The sequence below is a fragment of the Hyaena hyaena genome, unplaced genomic scaffold, assembly GCF_003009895.1.
Source record: "Hyaena hyaena isolate Hyena2069 unplaced genomic scaffold, ASM300989v1 scaffold_246, whole genome shotgun sequence".
In the NCBI taxonomy this organism is placed as follows: Eukaryota; Metazoa; Chordata; class Mammalia; order Carnivora; family Hyaenidae; genus Hyaena; species Hyaena hyaena.
In genome coordinates, this window is record NW_024080877.1 from 951,969 (window position 1) to 973,455 (window position 21,487).

Below are 21,487 nucleotides of genomic sequence, written 5' to 3' on the forward strand. Positions count from 1 at the left end.
TTGTGCTGGCTGCTTGTTGGGACAGCTGACGCAGACGATAAACCCAGTCCCTGCCCTCGTGAAGCTCAGTGTTCACGTGAATCTCATAAAACATGGCAGACCAACCTATTCCAGTTGAAAAGATAACTGACATTTCATTTTTATTTCCTGGAGTCCCAAATTAGCATCAGTATTTCTTTAGTCTTTCATTCCAGAAACTTAATTCTAACTCTACCTCACTCAGCCTAGCCCCTCTATCCCCATCCTGTCCCATACATTCCGTTCCATTCAGGACACCCCCATCCATTCTGTGACTCTCCCAGACTGAACACCGTTGAAGGAGGAGGAAAAGGAAAATCTACAATCACTGAACACGTATCACATGCCAGCCGCCCTTGTGCTAGGTAAAAACTGAAGCAACTCATTAATCCTCCCAACAATTCTCAGAGGGAAGCATTATACCATTTCTCCCTACAGACGAGGGCAGGGTCTCGGAGAGAAGTAAACAAGAGAAGGGAATGGATCAGTAGCAGTACTTGGCTTCAAAATGGAGTTACTGACACAGAGGCCGGTGCTCATTGAGGTTCCTGATCAAGCAAGTAGCCTGCACATAAGAGGCTGTGGGTCAAGGGGCACCTGGGTGGCTCAGTCAGTTAGGCATCTGACTTTGGCTCATGCCACGATCTTGTGGTTTATGAGTTCGAGCCCCATCTCAGGCTCTGTGCTGACAGATCGGAGCCTGGAGCCTGCTTCAGATTCTGTGTCTCCCTCTCTCTCTGCCCCTCACCTGCTCATGCTCTCTCAAAAATAAATAAATATTTAAAAAAACTTTTTTTAAAGAGGCTGTGGGCCAAACACTACAGTCCCCATCCTATGTCATCCTACACATCTGGTCATTTGCTGGCTATGTGTGGACTCAGGCACAACACCTACCAGCTTTGGATCTAAGCCTCAATGTCATCCTCTGTACACAGGTGAGGTCAGGCTCACCTGACAGACCTGCTATGCGGATTTGACATTCCTGGCACATGCTTGGCCCTAAAAAAACGGCCAGCTATAATGATGATGCTGACGATTGCCTCAGCAAAATCAGAAGAAAGAGGATAATCGTTTGGACTTACACTAGGACTCTTTCTACAGGCAACTGCAAATGCCCACTCACAACAGCAACCCTGAGGCAGACACCTATGCTCTAGGACAGCGCTGGCTTGCAATGACTCCGATTATTTATGCTTTGCAAGTGAGAAACTTTTTTTTATAGAGATAGTTCCTCCATAAATGCATTTGGTGCTGGTTTGCTCAAACATGTCTTCAGAGAAAAATGTTGAAGCTTAAGATGAAGAGACCAGGACAGGCAGGACAGTCACTGTGAAGGTCTGTGTTTCTCATACGCAGATACTGGTTTCTAAATATCCTGTGACCCTTGAGAAAAGTACGTGCTATCCTACTGCAATCCACTGACCTATGTATTTGACTAATCAAGGAAGTGATTTGAGAAGTAAAGGACCCAAATCCAGTTTAAAAGATAGATTAGTTCTACAACATTTTGATGTAATTATTATTTATTTAGACATCCCACAGGTGCCATGACTGCATAATTCTATGTTCTGTTGTGGGTTCAGGAAATGACTGGGGTTTAATGCAGTTTAAACAAGCTGTAACAACTTCCCGTGCAGAATGCCCACCCCCATCTGTCCTTTCTCCAGGTGTCTTGAACTATGTCTCAGGCATAACCACACATCACACTCCTGGGAGGAAGGGGGGTGCAGGGTGGGTACTCTGTGCATCCATTTACAAATAAGGCAGCTAAAGTTCAAAGAGAACTAGGGACTTGTCTGAAGCTCACCAGCTGTTCAGAATTGGAGGGCACAAGAGCACTAGAACCCACATGCTGAGCTGATGCTGAGGGACCATGGCTGAAGGAGGTGGGCCCTGGGCTGTGGGAGGGCTGAGTGAGTGTTAGTTCCCAGAGATCCCGGAAATCTATCTGGACATTTTTGAAGGTGGGAAGATGGCGGCCACCTTGTCCTCCCCTGAGTATACATTGCATGCTTCTTACTCCCAGGGTTAGTATGAAGATTTCCTTCACCCCCTTTTACATTCATGCAACTACTCTACATTCATCCAAATTTCTGGTTCTACCAACTCAGCAGTAGATCCCAAACACTGGAGTTAAAGATAGGTATCAATCTTGAGCTGTACACACTTAAAATCCTGTAAACCTGTAAGACTTTATTCCATAAAGAACAAAAGCAACACCCCATTGAATTACTAGCAATCACATCTATAGTAAGTCTGAGCATCATTTTTAAATATCATAGCCCTGACTGGCTACACTTCTGCCCAAAATTTTAAAACTTAGTTATTCTTTGGCCTCAATGAATGATGCCTCAAGTTTACAAGCATTACCTGCTAGATGCCATTTAGCAATAGGCTGCTTGCCCCCTCAGTCTACTTCCGGGCTGACACCAGCCCTTCACTACTCACTCCTAACACCTGAGACCCAGCTCAGAGCATGGGAATGAGAGACCACACCCACCTTTGCCCAAACATCAGTGTTGACTTGGTCTCAGCCTCATTGAAGACAGAGGGAGAGCAGCAAATGACGATGGTGGTTCTACAGTTCCCACCCAGAGAGTCCTGAAGAATCCGAGTCATCTTGCTGTCTCGGTAGGGCACATGTGTCTTCTATTTAGGAAAGGAAGAAGTATTGGCTATTACAGCCGTTGTCCATTCAACGAAAAATCACAAGCAAGTTAGTGTTGGAGACACTGGGCTTAGAACTATGTGTGAAATAAGAATTTGTTGCCCGGTCTTTGGCTTTGGCCAGAGCTTAGAGGGCCCATTCTGGGACCTGGTAATAGGAAATTAGCAGCACTGTTCATACATTTTAATGGACTAGATCTCCCAGTAGGCAGGGTTTCCACAGCCAGGATTCCCTCTGTCCTTTACCAAAGAAAAATAAACGAAATCTCTGGGATATGTGGCAAGGAGAGTACCCAGACCCCAAAAGTGACTTCTCATAATTTCGTTTCATAGATGGGGACGGGATCACTTACTGTCCCTTCTGCCAAGGCAGAGATCACGTTTCCAAGAGCAGACAAAGATTTATTGATATTTTTAGCTTCGTCGAGAACAGCTCCCTCGGCACCAGTCTTGCTGACCTACCAGAGAGAAGAGAAATCAGTGAGCTGCACACGACAGCAAAAGCACAGAGTAGAAAATTCCAATTCACAGGAGGGCATGGGGCTGGGGGTTGAGGGAGGTGGATGTGAATCCTCCTGGAACATAAGAAAAAAATAAAAGTAAGTAAGAATCACGCTGATCAAACCTTCCCTTGTGCCTGAGGCTAGGGATTTGTCCCCTCTTGTCATTTTCCTCTCAATTAGGTTTTAGGAGAATGGCTGACGGGCCTCCAGGCGTGGAGCTGGATGGTTCCCTGGGGGACATCCATCCAGGGGAACCAGGCTCCGCTGTGCTGTCATAGGGCCGGGGCCCGGCAAGCCTGAGCCATAGCTTCCGTGCCAGACAGAGCCCAGGGGAACTCCCGAAGCGAAAACATCCTAGCCATGCTGAATGGACATATTGGGGAAATGTAAACTATGAGCTCCAACCTCAGGCAAGGGATTAGATGTGGCTGGAGCTGTCCAGACTCCGTTCCCTCCCTTGCTTACTCCCATAACAAGGAAAAAGGGACCGATCATCCCAAAGGGAAGATACTTGGGGGCATCAAAGTCAAGAAAATGTCTGTTACATTGTGGATTTGTCTTTTCTCCTCTGCAGCCACAGAGGCTGCATGCAGCTTCTCCTCTGCTGTGTTATCACTGACAATTTCATACCAACAGCATCTGCTCTAAGTAGAGAGCAGTTTTCAGATGCTAGAGAAACAGGGAGTGCAACACGATTCGTGGCTCTGCTGACTGGACAAACGGTGTGGGCTGAGCAGCTGTTCTCTGAAGAAAGGAAAGCAGGGAAGTGATTTTACACTGTGCAGAGACTGATTTTCTTTATGAATAAAGGAGAAACTCCTAATGATAGGAATGAGTGCGCGTCTAGCGGGAGGTGTTTCCAAATACGACACATATTTATCTCTGAGAACTGTGTGTGTAGATACCACTGCTGGCAGAGAAATAATACAGCTGAAGGGTCACAAATAATAACAGCCCATTCACACAGTGTTGTTTAAGGTGCTTTCATATGTGAACATCTTCACTTCATGAAATATGCAAAGCAGGTGCAAGTGTCTTCCTGTTGCAGACAAGGGAAATTTTGCGCTCCAGAGATGTCTAATTGCCAGCCCAAGGGAAAAATGCATTTAGGGGAGTTGGGGATTAGAGCCCAGAATTTGTTCTAGTAGATCACACTGACACATCCACATGGACACATCTAGGGCCAAGGAAAACGGATTTGAGCAAAAGAAACAATGTGCAGGACCATGACGTTAAAATGTCCCACCAGTATCTGACACTGTGCAGGGGACAGGCCTCCACACTGAACTGCCAGCATTAGGCTTCTCCAGACCAGCAAAGCACAGCCTGGTTGCCGGCAGTTAGCCTAGAACTAAGCGGTGCTGCTCCGTATTCCCAGGCTGATGCATGTCTCTTTAATTCAAGTTATAAGCCTGTACCAGTAAAATATTAGGTTCCTAACCAGACAATTTTCCAGGAACATCCAGATGACATTACACTCACAGCTTTACACATGCTTACAGAAGTATATTTCGAGTAGCCATTACTTACATGGATGTTAGTGGCCATAACTTGGAGGATAGTAACTCAATGGTGGGGTGCAGTAGGTGGGATCAACTAGGCAGTTCAGGAGACAGACCAAGCTTTAGGGTTGGCCCTGATGGGGACAGTCAGCACGAGGTCACCAGTGACAGAGTCTGCATGGTATGGTGCACAGGGATTGGCTCTGTGATGTCACCCAAGAGGAGCAGCACCCCAGACAGGGTGTGGCAGCAGGAGCCTCTGGGAATGCTATGGAAGTGAGGCTGGGCGAGGGCAGGTGGGAGGCTGGGCAAGGGCAGGTAGGTGGCTCTGGGGAGCCTATCTGGTCTAGAGTATGGCCTCAGGCAGTGCCTTAGAGAACATGGGACAGAGACCAAAAGTAGTCTTGATAAAACCAGAGAAAATGCAGGGCTTTGGGCCAAAACCCTGGCTCCAGGCCGAATGGCCTGAAGGAAGTGAGGCCACCCAAGTGAGGCCCCATCAGACCATACCTATTGCAGAGAGAAGCAGGGAATGCAGGGAGAGCCCCAAGTTCCAGAGCTTCTATCAGCAAACAACCTGTAGACGCAGGACTGCGACAGTCCAACGGCAAAGCCAGTTAGTTTCTGGCCTATTTGAGCCTGGCACAATATGAGGATCTTCCCTTTGCTCAAAGGGTCATGTCCCTCCCGCATTTACACTGCTGTGTTTGCCAGGCTAAGTGCACACCAACACTTGCTTACTGTCTTCACTGGGGCCCATTCAGCACAAACCCGAAGTGGCATTCACAGTACTTCCTGTGACGTGAATACGGGACTTCAGGACCAGAAATGAGAGGGCAGGGAAACGAAGGTTAAACTTAGTAGCCTCTTGGCACAACACCAGAAACTTTAAAAGCTCTTTGAAACCCAGGAATAGAAAGGATATAAAAATTATACCACTGTACACTGAAGCCGATAACAGGGAAATTACAGATAACACAAATAAGGAACCAATTACCTTTTCGCTCCCAGCCAAATCAACTAGATAGAGCTTCCCACTGAGCTTTTTTTCGGTCTCTACATTCTCTTGTTTAATATTGATCAGGAAGATACTGTGACTTCTAGAGCTGTGTTCATTCATGTCTGAAAAGGAAAATAGTTTACTGCTCTGCAAAGAACAGGAAGCTTAGGAAGCAGGTCATTCATCTAAAAAGCACGTCCATCAACAGATGAATGGATCAAGAAGATGTGGTTTATCTATACCATGGAATACTACATGGCAATGAGAAACAATGAAATCTGGCCATGTGTAGCAACATGGATGGACCTTGAGGGTGTTATGCTGGGCGAAATAAGTCAGGCAGAGAAGGACAGATATCATATGTTTGCACGTATAGGAGGATTAGGAGGAACTTGACGGAGGACCAAGGGGGAGAAGAAGGGGGGAAATGGTGGGGGAAAGGGAGAGAGGCAAACCATGAGAGACTCTTGAATGCTGACAAAAACTGAGGACTGATGGATGTGGGGGGGAGGGGGGAGGGGCATGGAGGAGGGCACTTTGGGGATGAGCACTGAGTGTTATGTGGAAACTAATTTGACAATAAACTATTTGTAAAAAAAAATAAAATAAAATAAAAAGCACAACAAATCATGCTTAATAGCTCCATTTTTTTAAGTCCAGCCAATTCTCTAAAAAAAATTTTTAATTGATTTATTTTGAGAGAGAGAGAAAAGGAGGTGGGGAGGGGCAGAGAGACAGGAGGGGAGAGAGAATCCCAAGCAGGCTCCACTCCGTCAGCACAGAGCCCTACATGGGCTTAAATTCACAAATCGTGAAATCATGACCAGAGCCAAAATCAAGAGATGCTTAATCGACTGAGCCACCCAGGTGTCCCAGTCCAGTCAGTTTTTAAAAGTATCTAAAACCACTGTTTCTTTTAAAAACCAATACTTGTTCTATAAATGAAAAATTTAAAATAACTTCACACAGCAAAGAAATTAAGAATCCCAGTCAATGGTTCAATATAACAGATTCTCTAGCTTTGTCTGAAATCCTCCATCCATGTTCCAACATCCTGTTCTAGTCTGACCTTTGGCGTCAAAGAGCTCACACCTCCCTCCCCCCTCACGTTCAGTCCCTTACCCTTTATCATCGTGGTTAGTGTTCGATGTGTTCTATCTTTGTCATGTGTATAACTCTCTCCTTATCGGTACTATAGCAAGCTTTCTTAAGGAAGGATTATGATCTTAAGGTTTAAGACTTCTTTTTTCCTTTAACATAGTTCTATAACCCAGGCTAGGTGCATAGTATTTCTATATACTAATAATAAACAATCTGAAAAGAAAATAATTCTATTTAAAGTATCAGATTAAATATGCTTCATTAGTACCAAATACTAGAAATAGAAATCTTTTTGGACCCTGATCTTTGTTAACTAGGCAGGCAGAGATCTCAGTGATGGTCTTATTCAACCCCCACCAGCAATCTCTTCTTAAAGCTATCTTTCCAGGCGCCCTTGTCCAAGGTGGCTGAAGACCAACACTGGACCTCAAGATCGTGAGTTGTGGGTACAGCAACTCAAAGAGGAATATCGATCTCTTATCTGATATGTAAAGGATAACAAGAATGTGGACAATGATTGGTTCCAACTGGAATCCAACAAGGAAGGGACTCAGTGTTTTGGAAAATGCTGGTACATCCATGACCTCCATGAGTCTGACATCAAGTGTGACATCCTATCACATACTCCATTGCTGCTCCAGAGATTATTGTTCCTGAATTTGACGGAAAAATAGCAAAGATATACAGGGGTGGTGAAATATGCCTGACCAATCACTTTAAGTCTTTGTGGACCAAGGACATGCTCAAGTTTGGACTAGCTCACCTCATGGCTATGGGTCTGGCTCCATGGCTGGTGGTAGAAATCTCCAATCTGATTCAGAAAGGTGTGACTCAGCATAAAGAAAAATGCAGCCAATGAAGGATACAGCCACTGAGGCAAGACAGAGAGACCTTCAATAGGCTATGTTCTTGTTTTTTGTGCATTACTCTTACTCATTCAACTGCTTCTCCTCATCCTCCTTCACCAATAATTGTTACTAAGTAGCTGCACCAGGCACTGTTGAAAAAAATAAACAGTACTGCTACTGAATTTCTAAGGCTCCCCAGGGAGGGGGCAGACTAGGACTTTGGGAAACCAAAAGGCAATCTCTATCTCTTCTCTTCCCCAGGAAGAAGAGGAGGTACCCATAGTGGGTACATAGTCTTTTTGGTTTCTGGAGATAACACATGAATAAAAGGTGCTTTCTCTGGTAGCAAAACAAAAACAAAAAACAAAAAACAATAACTTTCTATAATATATGGGAAAAAACTAAAGATTCCACAAAAAATATGCCAAAACTAATAAATGAATTCAGCAAAGCTGCAAGATACAAAAATAAGTAAAAATCAGTTGCATTTCTATATACTAACAATAAACAATCTGAAAACAAAATAATTCCACTTAAAGTATCAACAAAAAGAGTAAGATACTTAGGAGTAAACTTAAGACTGTATACTAAAAACTACAAATTCAGGGGCACCTGGCTGGCTCAGTCAGTAGAATATGCAACTCTCGATCACAGAATTGTAAGTTCGAGCCCATATGTTGGATATAGATATTACTTCAAAAAATAAAACCTTTTTTAAAAATTAAAACTACAAAATGTAAGAAGACACAAATAAGTGAGTTGGAAGGCTTCACGTTGTCAAGATGTCAATACTACCAAAACCGATCTAGAGATTTAATATAATCTGTATCAAGATCCTAGTCTGTTTTTTGCAGAAATAGAAAAGTCCATCCTAAAACTCATATGGAATTTCAAGGAATAGCGAATAGCCAAAACAATCTTGAAAAAGAACCACACTGGAGTTCTCATACTTACTGATTTCAAAACTTATTGCAAAGCTACAGTAATCAAACAGTGTGGTATTGGCATAAAGGCAAACCTATAGACAGATGAATGAGAGCCCAGAAATAAACCCTCACATAAAATGGTCAAAAATAGTTTTCAACCAGATTGTCAAGGTCAACTGCAAAACAATGAAGTTGGACTCTTACCTAGGCCATATACCAACTCAAAAAGGATCAAAAACCTACACGTAAAAGCTAGAACTATAAACCCTTAGAAGAAAACATAAGGGAAATGTTCCGTAACACTGAATTTAGCAATGATTTCTTGGCAATAATACCAACATCATAAGCAACAACAATAAAAATAGATAAATTGCACTTTATCAAAATTAAGCTTTTATTCATGAAAGGACACTATAAACGGAATTAAAAAGGCAACCCACAGAATGAGAGAAAAGATTTGCAAATCATATATCTGATAAGGAATTTAGATTCAGAATATATAAAGAACTCCTATAAATCAACAACAAGAATAAAACAACCCAATGTTAAAATGAGCAAAGGACCTAAACAGATATTTCCTCAAAGACAATGTACAAATGGCCAATAAGCACCTGAAAAAAATGCCAGCCATCACTAATCATTAGTAAAATGCAAATCAAAACCACAATGACCTCACACTTCACACCTATTAGTACCGTTAACTGAAAACAAAAATAGGGGCACCTGGGTGACTCAGTTGGTTAAGTGTCTGACTCTTGATTTCAGCTCAGGCCATGATCCCTGAGTAGTGGGATCCAGCCCCACATTGGGCTCCATGCTGATGCTGGAGCCTGCTTAAGATTCTCCCTCCCTCGCCCCCTCTCCCTCCCTTCCTCTGCCCCTCTCCCCAGCTTGCACACTCTCACTCTAAAATAAATACATACAAACATAAATACATAAATAACCTTTAAAAGAAACAAAAATAGTAAGAAGTATTGGCAAGGATGTGGACAAATGGAAACTTGTGCACTCTTGGTGGGAATGTTAAAATGGTGCAGCTACAATGAAAAACCATATGACCATTCCCTAAAACATTAAAAGCACAATTAACATATGACCCAGCAATTCCAGTTCTGGGTGTATACCCAAAAGAACTGAAAGCAGACACTTGAACAGATTTACACAGCCATGTTCCTAGCAGCACTATTTACAACAGCCAAAGGTCGGGAAGCAACCCAGGGTCTACATGTCTATCTATGGACGAATGAGTAAACAAAATGTAGTGTGCGTATACAATAGAATATTAGTCAGCATTTTTAAAAGAAAGGAAATTCTGACATTCGTTACAAATTGGATGAGCCTTGAAGACATTATGCTAAGTGAAATAAGCAAGTCACAAAAAGACCTATATTACTCCACTTACATGAGGCAGCTAGAGTAGTCAAATCCATTGAGACACAAAGTGGTATAGTGATTACCAAGGGTTGGGAGGAGGAAGTGTGGGGAGTTGTTCGATGGGTAGGGGGTTTAACTTTGAGATGATTAAATTCTGGAAATAGTGGTGATAGTTGCACAACACTGTGAATGGACTTAATGCTACTGAATTATACCCATAAAAACGGTTAAAATGGGGGGTGCCTGGGTGGCTCAGTCGGTTAAGCGTCTGACTTCGGCTCACGGTTCACGCGTTCAAGCCCCACATCAGGTTCTGTGCTGACAGCTCAGAGCCAGGAGCCTGTTTCAGACTCTGTGTCTCCCTCTCTCTCTGATCATCCCCCACTCTTGCTCTGTCTCTCTCTGTCTCAAAAATAAATTAAAAAATAATTTTTTAATGGTTAAAATGGTAAGTTTAGTGTGATGCATATCTTACCAAAATCATTTAAAAACCAACTAACTGGAATAATAAGAAAAAGAGTAATGTTCTAGACCAACAGTTCTGAACCAAGGGGCCAAGATGGATTGTCAAGTACGCCATGAATAACTTGTGACTGACAACAGCTTAAGAAATCAAGTAAATAATTTCCCTATAAATGAGAGATGCTATTAGGATAAGAATATCAGGCTTACATTCTTTCAAGTATGTGTGTAAGCAGAAGAGAAAGAAGTAGAATTTAACCTATACTGTATACATGTCTAGGCTCACCTATCAAATCTGTCACACATGTGATTATCGTCTGATAGTATGTCTGGTAAAGAACAGGTTGAAAATTACAGTTCTGGATGACAGAATCATAGAGCCTCAGATGGAAGAGACTTGAAGAGGCTTGACCAATCATCCAACCAATGCCTTAATCTCTTGTAAACCTTACCGGAAGCTTCCTGCCGCTCTAGGCAGCAGGCTTTAGTTGGGGCAGCTATCGGATTAGAGAGTAGCTCCCACAATCCTGGGTGGTCTACCATTTGGATTAAACAAAGTACACGGACTTTCTTAATGACTGCAACTTGAACACATTAAGAAATATTACATCGTCCCTATGTCCTCCTCAGAGTGGTTTACTCTCTTCCAAGCTAGAAATGCCTAGTTCTCTCAGCTCCTCTTCATCTGAACTCTGGTTTGTCCACATCCCTCTGAACAGGACAGACATCCACCATCTTTTCATGGAGCATCTGCTGCTCTAACAACTTATGACCCACTTCCCTGAGGTGTGTGCAAACATCGAGGAAGGCAATGCAAGGAAAACAAGCTGACCTGAACGTGCCTGGGATTAACACAGCACAGAAAAGTTTTCAGTAATGCTCCTCGCTCTACTGTCTGAGCTCCTCTTTGCTTTCCTTTTCCCTTTTCACACAGGGCAGAAATCTAACGTAGCTTCTTTCCACACGTATGACTGGCATATAAAATTTGTTGGTTTGCATTTTTTTTAACCTGAACAACAACGTGGTTGAAATGCATTTAGAAGCTGACTTTTAATCCCCTTTACTTGGTTGGTTGCTTGTTTTTCACAGGGTCCAGACAAAGGGAGCTGCCAGGGCCCAGAGAACCTCACCCGCTATTTCCAAGAGTTCCCTGCACGGCAGAAGGTACTGCTTCCATGACTTACCCGACACACTTGGACTGCACATACCTGTGTGTCTGCGTCTGACCCACTGCTTTACAACCACCTTCTCCTGCGTTATTTCACTTGGACCTCATAACCCAGCCATCCTGGGGGGTGGGCAGATTCTTGTACCCTAACTCGCAGGGGAGGGAACAGAACACCAAGCTTACTTGTTACAGCCACATGTCGGTTTGCTTTGCCTTCATCTATCACATCCATGACTTCCTCCGGGCTTGACACAAAGCGCTCGGTGCACCCCTGCGAAAGAGTCAGTTCAGGGTCACTGTTAAAAGATCGGAAAACACCTGTACTTTAAGACAGCTAAACATTTTCCCTTTTTTTCTCCTAGAGGTGCTGGTTAAGAGCAAGGCTGCAGTGTTGATCCACAACTTTTCCTCCTGCTTCTCACTTGAATTCTACATGAAACAGAAGTATGAGCAAACCCTGGGAAACCCGGAAGTAAACCATAAAAGAAATGCCAGGTTTTACTAGGTTCTTAAGTACCTGTTCATACTCAATGGCAGTAGAAACAGAAAATAAAGGAAACCAATGAGAGAAAAAGAAATGGATGAAATTTTGCTTTGCCTTCCATTCTAGTCCCCAACTTAAATTAGACACATTCTAGAGATAATGCTATGATGGGTTTCCCCTACTTACAAAGTATGGGAAATTATCTTCCATATCAAAGCCTCTTCACATGTGAATAATATTTGTTCACTTCTCTAATTCTTACCTCATGTAGTTAGACATCTGTGGTATATTTACAGAGATACAACTGAAGAAATTAAATGTCAATTTTTTTAACCAGATGAGTATTAAATATAAGGAACATGATGAAATACCTACATACACTTTATAGGTAATATTCTGAGCATATTATGTAATAATTATGATGACAGTGACCAGAGACAAGTCAATTGCATCATCAAGTTTTCCTCATACCTTTACGTACGGGACTCTGTTTTTGTCTTCATGAACAGCCAAGTTCGTCTTGGATACTACAGAGATAATAATGATGACATGCAGAGGAGAAAAGAAAAGTTAAAGACTCTGTATTGGAGGATAAAGAGAAATTGTTACCAAAGATAGGCAAATCTCGTGTCTTTGCCATACGCAAGTTGAAGCCTTATCTGAGAATAAGCAGATAGTGGAAAGACAATAAAAGATCTCTATACATTTTCATTAATTTCTTAAGTAGAAGTATTGTGAATTATTTCAACCTCCCTGGACCTTAGTTTGCAGAACAAATAGAGGACAAGCATTCAGGTTACTCACCATCCAGTAAGTCCCTGATTTTGTCCAGGTAGATCTCAAAATAGGAAACCTAGTTAAAAACAAATGGGGTTTGAAACAGAAATGCCACACTGTACTTGAAAACTATCATTATTAAAACTCATAGAAGCCTCTGTCATGCACAAAGTGAAGATTCGGTCGACTCTACGCTTCCTGCCACGTCAGCCTGCTCTGCAGGCCACCTTGCGCGGGCGACTCTCCATGCATGACGGCCCTGGGGTCTTGATTCAAGTGCTCCTTACATTGTGTGCTGGGCAGCCACTTATAGAACAACTCTACCTTTCCCCCATATGAGCACCATGCAAACTTCTAGGTAAGAAAACAGTTGTAACAGAAAATGTCCTTTGCGAATAACTGTCCAAAATCAGTAGCCTCTCCTCGTGTGTGATATGGACACCCTCACCAGACCAGGATGAAAGACTCACATGAAGAAGATAAGGGTACTTTGCTTGGAACTACAAGAGGTCAAGGGTAGCTTGCAGTGAGCCGCTGATGGTGGCCAGATGTGGGGAGTCCAGGAAGGGTTTGAGCAAAATGTGATTTAATGAAAGACAGTCTGGACTGCGAGGGGGAAAGGAAGCCTTCCCATCAATTATTCTCAAACCCCAGCCCCAGAACCACCTACATTAGCATCACCCGTAGCCTTTATTTAAATTGCAGCAGCATGAATCCTATCACAGTCCTCCTGAATCCGAATCTCCAAGAATAGGTCCTAGGAATCTACTTCTAAACCCCCTGGATGGTTCTTATGCCAGCTGCTATCTGAGAACAGCTTGAACCAGATGTGCGATCTTGGGGCATTATTTCACATGTAATCAAGACAAGAAGTCTCAGCTTTCCCATCTGTCGAATGAAGCCACATTAGACTTGATGATGTCAAAAATTCTGTCTAGGATTCTGCACTCTTTGTCTACACCTGCCTTCTTTCTGTCTCCCAGATCAACTTTTCTTTACGGGTTTTTTTAAAACCTAAACAAAGGAATGGATAAGCAAGTTGTTAAGGAAGGAAAAAGGTGAAAAAATAGTTGTGTAAAGTTGGGGTGTAACTCTATAGGTGAAACCTCACTCCCGCATCCTAGCTCTGAACCAGTGTCTACCTCTGGTTGTGGGAAGTGAAGCCTCCCCAACCCAACACTAGTTCTCACCAACTCAGCCCCATTTATTACCTTGCCTGTGTCTCAGCCTAGAGCCTCCTGACTTCCCAGTTTCTCTGAGATCTGGGGCTTCAAACTCGGGAACCTGTAACTGGGCATCCTCTCCATGTTGCCCGTCACCCTAACAACCTGAGCCTGCCTGATCATCTGCCAAACTCGCCAGTCACCAAGCCTCGCACGTCACAGACACACCTAGCTGACCTTGGAAAGAATTGCTGCTCCTGAAACTTCTCCCTGTGGCTGGAATCCCAGGGTCTGTTTGGGTCTAATCTTGAACATCTTTCATTCAATTCCCTGTAGCCAGCTCAACCCTGGTTCCAACCCATTCTATGCATTTCAGGATTGTCTGGTTTTCATTAAGACTTCTGCATCTTTGAGGGGCACCTGCGTGGCTCAGTCACTTAAGTGCCTGACTTTGGCGCATGGTCTCACAGTCGGTGAGTTCAAGCTCCACGTCGGGCTCTCTGCTAACAGCTCAGAGCCAGAAGCCTGCTTCAGATTCTGTGTCACCCTCTCTCTGCCCCTCTCTTGCTTGATCTCTCTCTCACTCTCAAAAATAAATAAACATTTAAAAAGATTTTTATTTTTTTTAATTTTTTTAAAAAATGTTTTTATTTATTTCTAGGAGAGAGAGAGAGAGACAGCGTGAGCAGGGGAGAGTCAGAGAGAGAGGGAGTCACAGACTGAAATAGGCTCCAGGCTCTGAGCCGGCAGTCAGCACAGAGCCCGACGCGGGGCTCGAACCCACGAACCGCGAGATCATGACCTAAGTGAAAGTCGGACGCTTAACCGACTAAGCCACCCAGGCGCCCCTAAAAAAATTTTTAAAAAGACTTCTGTATCTTTGAGATGTACACATGTGTCTATTTCCATAGATTACAGAGCAGTTACACCAAAAAGCAGTCATAAATTACATGTCAACAAATATGGCAATTAAAATCCTGTTGACATTTAATATTGTCTTTTACCACAGAAGATACTGGTGCGTTGGGGGGAGGGGGAGGTGATTTTGTTATTTTTGTCATCTCAAATGCTTTATGAGACCAGGTGGAAGGAAAATAAATATGCATTGTTTTGCATTAAGAAATAGCATGCTCAGAAATAACGTTTAAAACCTCTATGGGGCTCACTTTAAGAAACAGATTTTCAACAGTGTTTTAATTAAGCCTCTTTTTCTTGATTAAGCCTGTCACTGTTCAGTTCAAAATATGGAACAGTCGATCGCTCGCCTTCCCACTTACGATTATGACGTATGAAGTAAGTGAGCATAACTACAAATGCAGAACACAAAGCCAGACTGTAAGTCAGCCCTGGGACTTGCTGGGGCAAGGTTTCTTCTCTCCTGCTTCATGCTGGGGCTGTTTTTACCTTAATAAGATTCAAACTATTTTGAGGGCAGTAATTGGTTTAACATCTTACTCCAGGATTATCCCATAAGAACCCTACAGTAGTTTAAGGTATTTAAATGCAAACAGCCTTAAAGATGTACTAAGCTCCTAAATCTTGATCCCATCAAAGCAACAGGCTTCTGTATCCTTAGATATGAAGAACCCCGCAAAGAGGAGAAACCAACATTAGCAAATAAAGGGAGGAAAAAGATTTGTAAAGTAAAAAGACTTGCCAGATCTAATGTATAATGGGGCAAACAGTTGTTGCCTTGATTTTATATAATTTAGGAAAGGCACATCGCAGAAATAAACAAGGGTGGAAGTTTAATATAATGGAAAAGGTATTGCAAGTAGGATTGGTCAGATCAAGAGTTTAATAACCCCATCTATCACCACTGCCAATAACCTGATATGTGGCTATGTGACTATGTAACTGTGGCCAGACAGCACTGTCTTTGAACTTCAGTTTCTTCATCTCTAAAATGATGGGCCTAAGGCACTAAGGTCCTAGTCTTAAAGGATGGTCAGCCTCTTGGCTCATCTCAGCTCCAAGTCTTCTTAGAACTGCCTCTGTCTCTTCCTCATCCCCTGTCCACACCATCCCCGGTCGCCATGGCAGGAACTCAGCCAGCCATGTGTATCCTGGACAGCACTAATCAGAGCTGGGGGCAAGCCCTGCTGCGGCCTACGCCCAGGAGCCCGCTCCCTGGAGAGTTAGGACTTGGGACTAAGGGATGTAGAACAGAAGCTGCCGTGGTCCTTTCCCCCTTACCCACGCACCCCTCCCTCCCCAGAGATAAAGCAGTCAGACACAAATGCAGGGACTGTAACAGGGACAGAGTTTCTTTTGGGGGTGATGAAAACGTTCTGGAATAAGATAGTGATCACAGTTGTGTAATGTTGGAAATATACTAAAAACCACTAAATTGGACACTTAAAAAAAGAATTTTATGGTACATGAATTATATCTCAAGCGTTTTAATTTAAAAATATATGTATTTTTAGAGGAAAAGCAGGGTCTGGATTCTTACCTTTCTACAACCCCCCAAGCCCCATGCCTTCACATTTTGTATCTTCTAACAGTTTTCTCTATCTGCTGAAACAAGTGTCTTTCATTCACTTGTAAACAAAGGGGTTCCATTGAATGCACCCTTAATACTCATTGTTATGAATTAACAGCTATAGTTGAAAGTAAAAATCTCTTTCAATTCAAATTTAAGTCAGAGCAGGGGTTCTGGTTTTATAAAAAACAAAACCCAGAGAGGATAACGCCCTTCCCTAATACATGTCAGAATGTGCTCCTCCAAACACTAGTCTATCGTACCCCAAAAGGGGAAAAAAATATGTCTACAGTCAAATAAGCTGGAAACTGTAATATACTACTTGTCCCCTTTGTAGAATTAGACTACATACTAGCATATGTAACTTGTGATGAATTTAACATTGTTTGGCAAAACATTTTTCCAGCTTATCTGGCCACATAAACCTTTTCCCTGGTTGCCCACCTATTAATCATATGAGGGACTGTGTTCCATGAAACATATTTTGGCAAATGCTGTCCTAACCTAATCATGGACACATTCCAGTCACATCTATAGAAATCCACAGGGTAAAATATAGAATTCACACAACTATCAAGATGATTCCACTCTAAAGAAGGCTTTTACTTTATCTTGGTATTTCCTCAGTATTAGCCTGAACCATTAAATAACTATGGCTTTGCCTACCATGGCATGTCATGGTATGTATTTAAAGTATGTATTTAAAATACATAAAGATCAGCTTTTGTGGGGCACCTGGGTGGCTCAGTCGGTTAAGCATCCGACTTTGGCTCAGGTCAGATCTCACGGTTCGTGGGTTCGAGCCCCGCGTCGGGTTCTGTGCTGACAGCTCAGAGCCTGGAGCCTGTTTCGGATTCTGTGTCTCCCTCTCTCTGCCTCCCCGCCCCACTCATGCTCTGTCTCTCTCTGTCTCAAAAATAAACTATATATTTAAAAAAAAAAGATCATCTTTTGTGTACATATAAAAAGAAGAAAGCTAAGAAACATGATTCGGGGCTCAGTTTCTTCTCTTCGGACTTAATCAAGGGGACTTACCTTGATGTGAAATTCCAGGTTTTCATCCATGGAATAGATGTGGTCAAAGATGTCATGCGCAATCCTTGGGATGATCCCCATGAGCTGAGGGTCATGTAGCTTCCCCTAGCGTGAGACAAAACACAAGCACAGGCAGCTAAAGAGTGCTGGGAAACCCGTCCGAGAGACGGGACCACACTGGGATGCATGAACAGAACCCCGTGGAAGAGGGAACACCCACACACGCACGTCTGCTTCCTCGGAGGGTCCTCCTGACAGGCCAACTGACCGTAAGTTCATGGAAGTAGCTCAGCGTGTTGCTCTTTTTGCCGGCAGTCGGGGGGCTTGCTCTGTCAGGGTCTGCAGCCCAGAAACACTCACTCCTGCCGCCACTCACAGCAGCGAATGGGTGTGTGAGGGTGAGGGTGCAGGTCGAAAAGAGGAGGGCGGGAGGGCGGGGGGAGGGGGGACTGGGATTATACTGTGACTATCACACACCAAACCAAGGTGGTTTTTGTTTTGAAATTTTTACAAACTGATCAGAAGGTATACATCTGAGTTAATCTACATTAATAAAACCACCTTGAGAGCTGATAGTTTCATTTACATCATCATTGCTCCAAAATTTCCAAATTATTCCAGAAATACCTTCAGTATCACTTCCCTAACCAGTCAAGAAAAGCCATTTTATCCATTTCGTAAAAAATCTGTAATTCCCAGCCTGAATTGTTCCAAGTAATTTTTGGTCCTTTTCTTTTCCTTTTTGGGGGCGGGGCGGGTGGCTGTTTCTAATACTTAAATCCATTTGTAACATATTCTCTTATTCTTTTATCCCCCTTTTTCTCTGAGAGAGGTCCAGCCCTCTCTTCCATACAGCCAGAACCCCCAGCAGCCCTCTTCCATCCCTAAGGGGACTTGAGGGATATTTTATCTAAGGGGTGATGGGATAGATGAATTTTTCTGTGATCTGAACTATTTTACTAAATCTATTTTTAAGATCCAGATTTGCCGCCTCTGAAGACTTTCAGAAAGATATGCCGTAGTACTTGAAAGCAATTCCTAAAGAAGAGTTCTAGAAGTATTTAAAGCAGCAGCCTTAGCAAGGGCTCCGGGAGAGCCTTCCTTACTCCCACGCTCCAAGTTCTGTTCTGTTCCATGTTAAACCACCCATCGGTGCACAAACACATAGTCTGCAGGTCTAAAGTAATCGCTGGCAACGGTATTCCCAGAGTTTTTCAGGCCTTCAGAAAGTTATAAAACTCTAGGACAAAAATGGAACTATAAGAAAATGACAAAACCCATCTTACTCTTCAGTCTCCCAGGGCCACCAACAACCTTCAGCAACACGATGACTCATGGAAGATCTGCTTTGTTTTCCTCAATCAGATCTGCTTTATCCTTCGGGGATTTATAGCACATAACACCTGACAGGTTGACTTTCAAGCCAATATTTGAGTTACCAAAAGCAAGAAGTCACATGGACCCTGGCACTAACTCTAGGCCACAAAGCACTTTACATTATGAATCCTCCTTTGCATACCTGATCCCTACCTTCCACTCTATCGAAAGCAAGAGAAAAGCTGACTTTAGATATGTCTGGCCTCTGGCAAAGCTCTCTTACCTGGGAAAAGGGGTTCTCTCCTAGAAGGCCCTCATCTGCTAAAAATCCTAAATCATTTGATATCTTTATATTGCTTTTTGTTTGACTGTACAGTCCCTAAAGGCAAGGTGGCCACTGTGTATGTATTTCTTCTCACTGCTTATGATACTTGGTATCATGTCTACTGCATAGAATTATTACAAAATATAAATTAAACAGTATACATAAAGTGTTTAGGGAGAATAAATGTTAGCATTATATTATTCAGCTCATATTAGGTTCTCATTAAGCAGTTGTTGGGGTTTATTTGACCTGAAGAAGAGTCTGAAAACATATTTCTATCCCAGACCATTAAAATAGATCTTAGGAAAACAGCCCCAAATGACTGAGACACAGAGTTTCTCAAATGTTGGTAATCTTACTTCTCATAGGTCACCATACACATCAAATATTGGGCCCCACATGCTCAGGACTGTGCAAATTGCTGGCAGAAATGACCCGGACAGTGAATGGGATGCCTGGGTGGCTCAGCAGGTTAAGCATCTGACTCTTAATTTTGGCTCAGGTCATGACCTCATGGTTCATTGGTTCAAGCCCCATGTGAGGCTCAGCTCTGACAGCATGAAGCCTGCTTGGAATTCTCTCTCCCTCGCTCTCTGCCCTTCCCCACTCATACTCCCTAAATAAACAAACAAATAAATAAATAAGAAATGACATAGACAGTGAAAGCACAGATCTCTGTCTAGTCAAATGTCATGATGCCACTGGGCCAATCCACCTAAGAGAGTCTGAGGAGTGTCCCCCACGCTCCCCCCAGAATCCTTTAATAATCCACCATAATCCTTTAGCTTCTCCTCAGTGGTCCACAGACAAAGAAGAATGAGGGATAACTCAAAAATCATTTATAAATGACTCCAATCTGTTTCCCTAGATACTTTCCCTTTCAAAAGGTTTCTCTTCCAATTGATTTCTGGCTCACACAAATATTGACATCCCTTTGTTTGCCTTTGTCAGGGTAAGAACCAAGGCAGAACCAGGGGTGAGTCTGGGGCACTCCCTGTTGTTTCCCTGAAGCCCACACCTAAAAATCACACATGAGAGGGAAGTACATGTTAATTTGGAGAAGGCATGAGAATACCTCCCGTTCCCAGGGTCACAGAAGTGAAACTGAAATCTAACACAGGTTTAGGGGCTGGGATGCTGGATCTGGCTCATACGCCCAGGAGTGGTGAGAGCCGAGGCTTTATGTTCAGTACACTGAGCCTGCTAAGACAATCTGTGTGTGTGTGTGTGTGTGTGTGTGTGTGTGTGGTGTGTGTGTGTACATGAGAGAGAGAGAGAGGTAATGTGTGGGTGTGAGTGGTGTTGAGAGGGTGTTGATATGTGTGGTGTATGTATAACAGACAGAGTGGTGCTCAATAAAGGTCTTCACTCTTTCTTGCAAGTAAAATACACACACACACACACACACACACGATAGTCACCTTCGGTGAAAAAAGGTGGTAAAAAGCAGAGAGCTACAGAAACTCAGAGAACAAAGAGTCCTTTCCAGCTGGGAAGATATGAGATGGCTTCCCTGAGGGACACCAAATCTTGGGAGACGGGGAAGATGAGGATGGGCAAAGAGGATGAAGCAGGGAAGAGGAGAGGACTTTAGAAGAGGCATAGGAACTGAGAGGCTGTGATACCCGTTAAGAGAGCCATGAACAACAAGTTCAGTTGTCTGGAGGGTCAGGGATGGACTCGGTAGCAAAGGGATGTCCCGCTTCATCATCTTTTTTCTCCCAGAAAACAAAAAGAACATTTGTATACTTGTCTCCTGCATAATCCTCTTCCAAAACTTCTCCCACTTCTGAATGTGGCCTTCTCAGAACACGTGTGAAAGAAGAAACCAGACCCGGGCCACAGGCTGCAGAACAAGACTCCCTTTGTTCCAGCCCCAATTGCCTTCTCAACCTCCCAAGCGGGATGGTTTCCTGAAACACTTCAGATGGGAAAGAGGGAGGCTCGTCAGCTCACGCGGGCACCGATGCACTCGGACAGGCTCATTAACAATCACTCGGCAGGCTCAGCTCGGCAGTGGCGTGGCCTGCACCGTTCCACGGGCTCCCGGTGCCCTTCTGGGCAGAAGGAAGAACAGCGTGTCTCCATCTGTCTAAATGGTGCTGAAGAGAGACACGGGGCCCAGAGAAGCCCTTCCCGGCACCGCACGCTGATCGCAGGTCCAGCCCCCACGTCCCTCGAATAGCCAGCTCCGCCAGCAGCCCTTCTCCAACCCAGCCCTGGAAGCACTGACCACACCCGCGCTGGGCCCCGGCACCACGGTGCCCTACTGTGCCTGGCACCAGCACTGTCAAGTGTTTCATGTTTTTACTGAAAATCCGCCTTCAATGCT

The 21,487-nt window shown here is 43.6% G+C and overlaps 1 protein-coding gene across 1 annotated transcript in view; it reads right to left on the reverse strand.

The window, feature by feature from the left end:
• KIF5C (kinesin family member 5C) overlaps nucleotides 1–21,487 on the reverse strand; it is a 155,709-nt gene that overhangs the window by 70,844 nt on the left and 63,378 nt on the right. The window contains exons 4-10 of the mRNA XM_039244578.1: nucleotides 17,514–17,618; nucleotides 12,858–12,906; nucleotides 12,525–12,580; nucleotides 11,753–11,840; nucleotides 5,688–5,812; nucleotides 3,039–3,143; nucleotides 2,519–2,667 (exon numbers count right to left, since the gene is read on the reverse strand). Of these exons, the coding sequence (XP_039100509.1) occupies nucleotides 2,519–2,667; nucleotides 3,039–3,143; nucleotides 5,688–5,812; nucleotides 11,753–11,840; nucleotides 12,525–12,580; nucleotides 12,858–12,906; nucleotides 17,514–17,618 (677 nt within the window). The remainder of the gene's footprint in view (nucleotides 1–2,518; nucleotides 2,668–3,038; nucleotides 3,144–5,687; nucleotides 5,813–11,752; nucleotides 11,841–12,524; nucleotides 12,581–12,857; nucleotides 12,907–17,513; nucleotides 17,619–21,487) is intronic.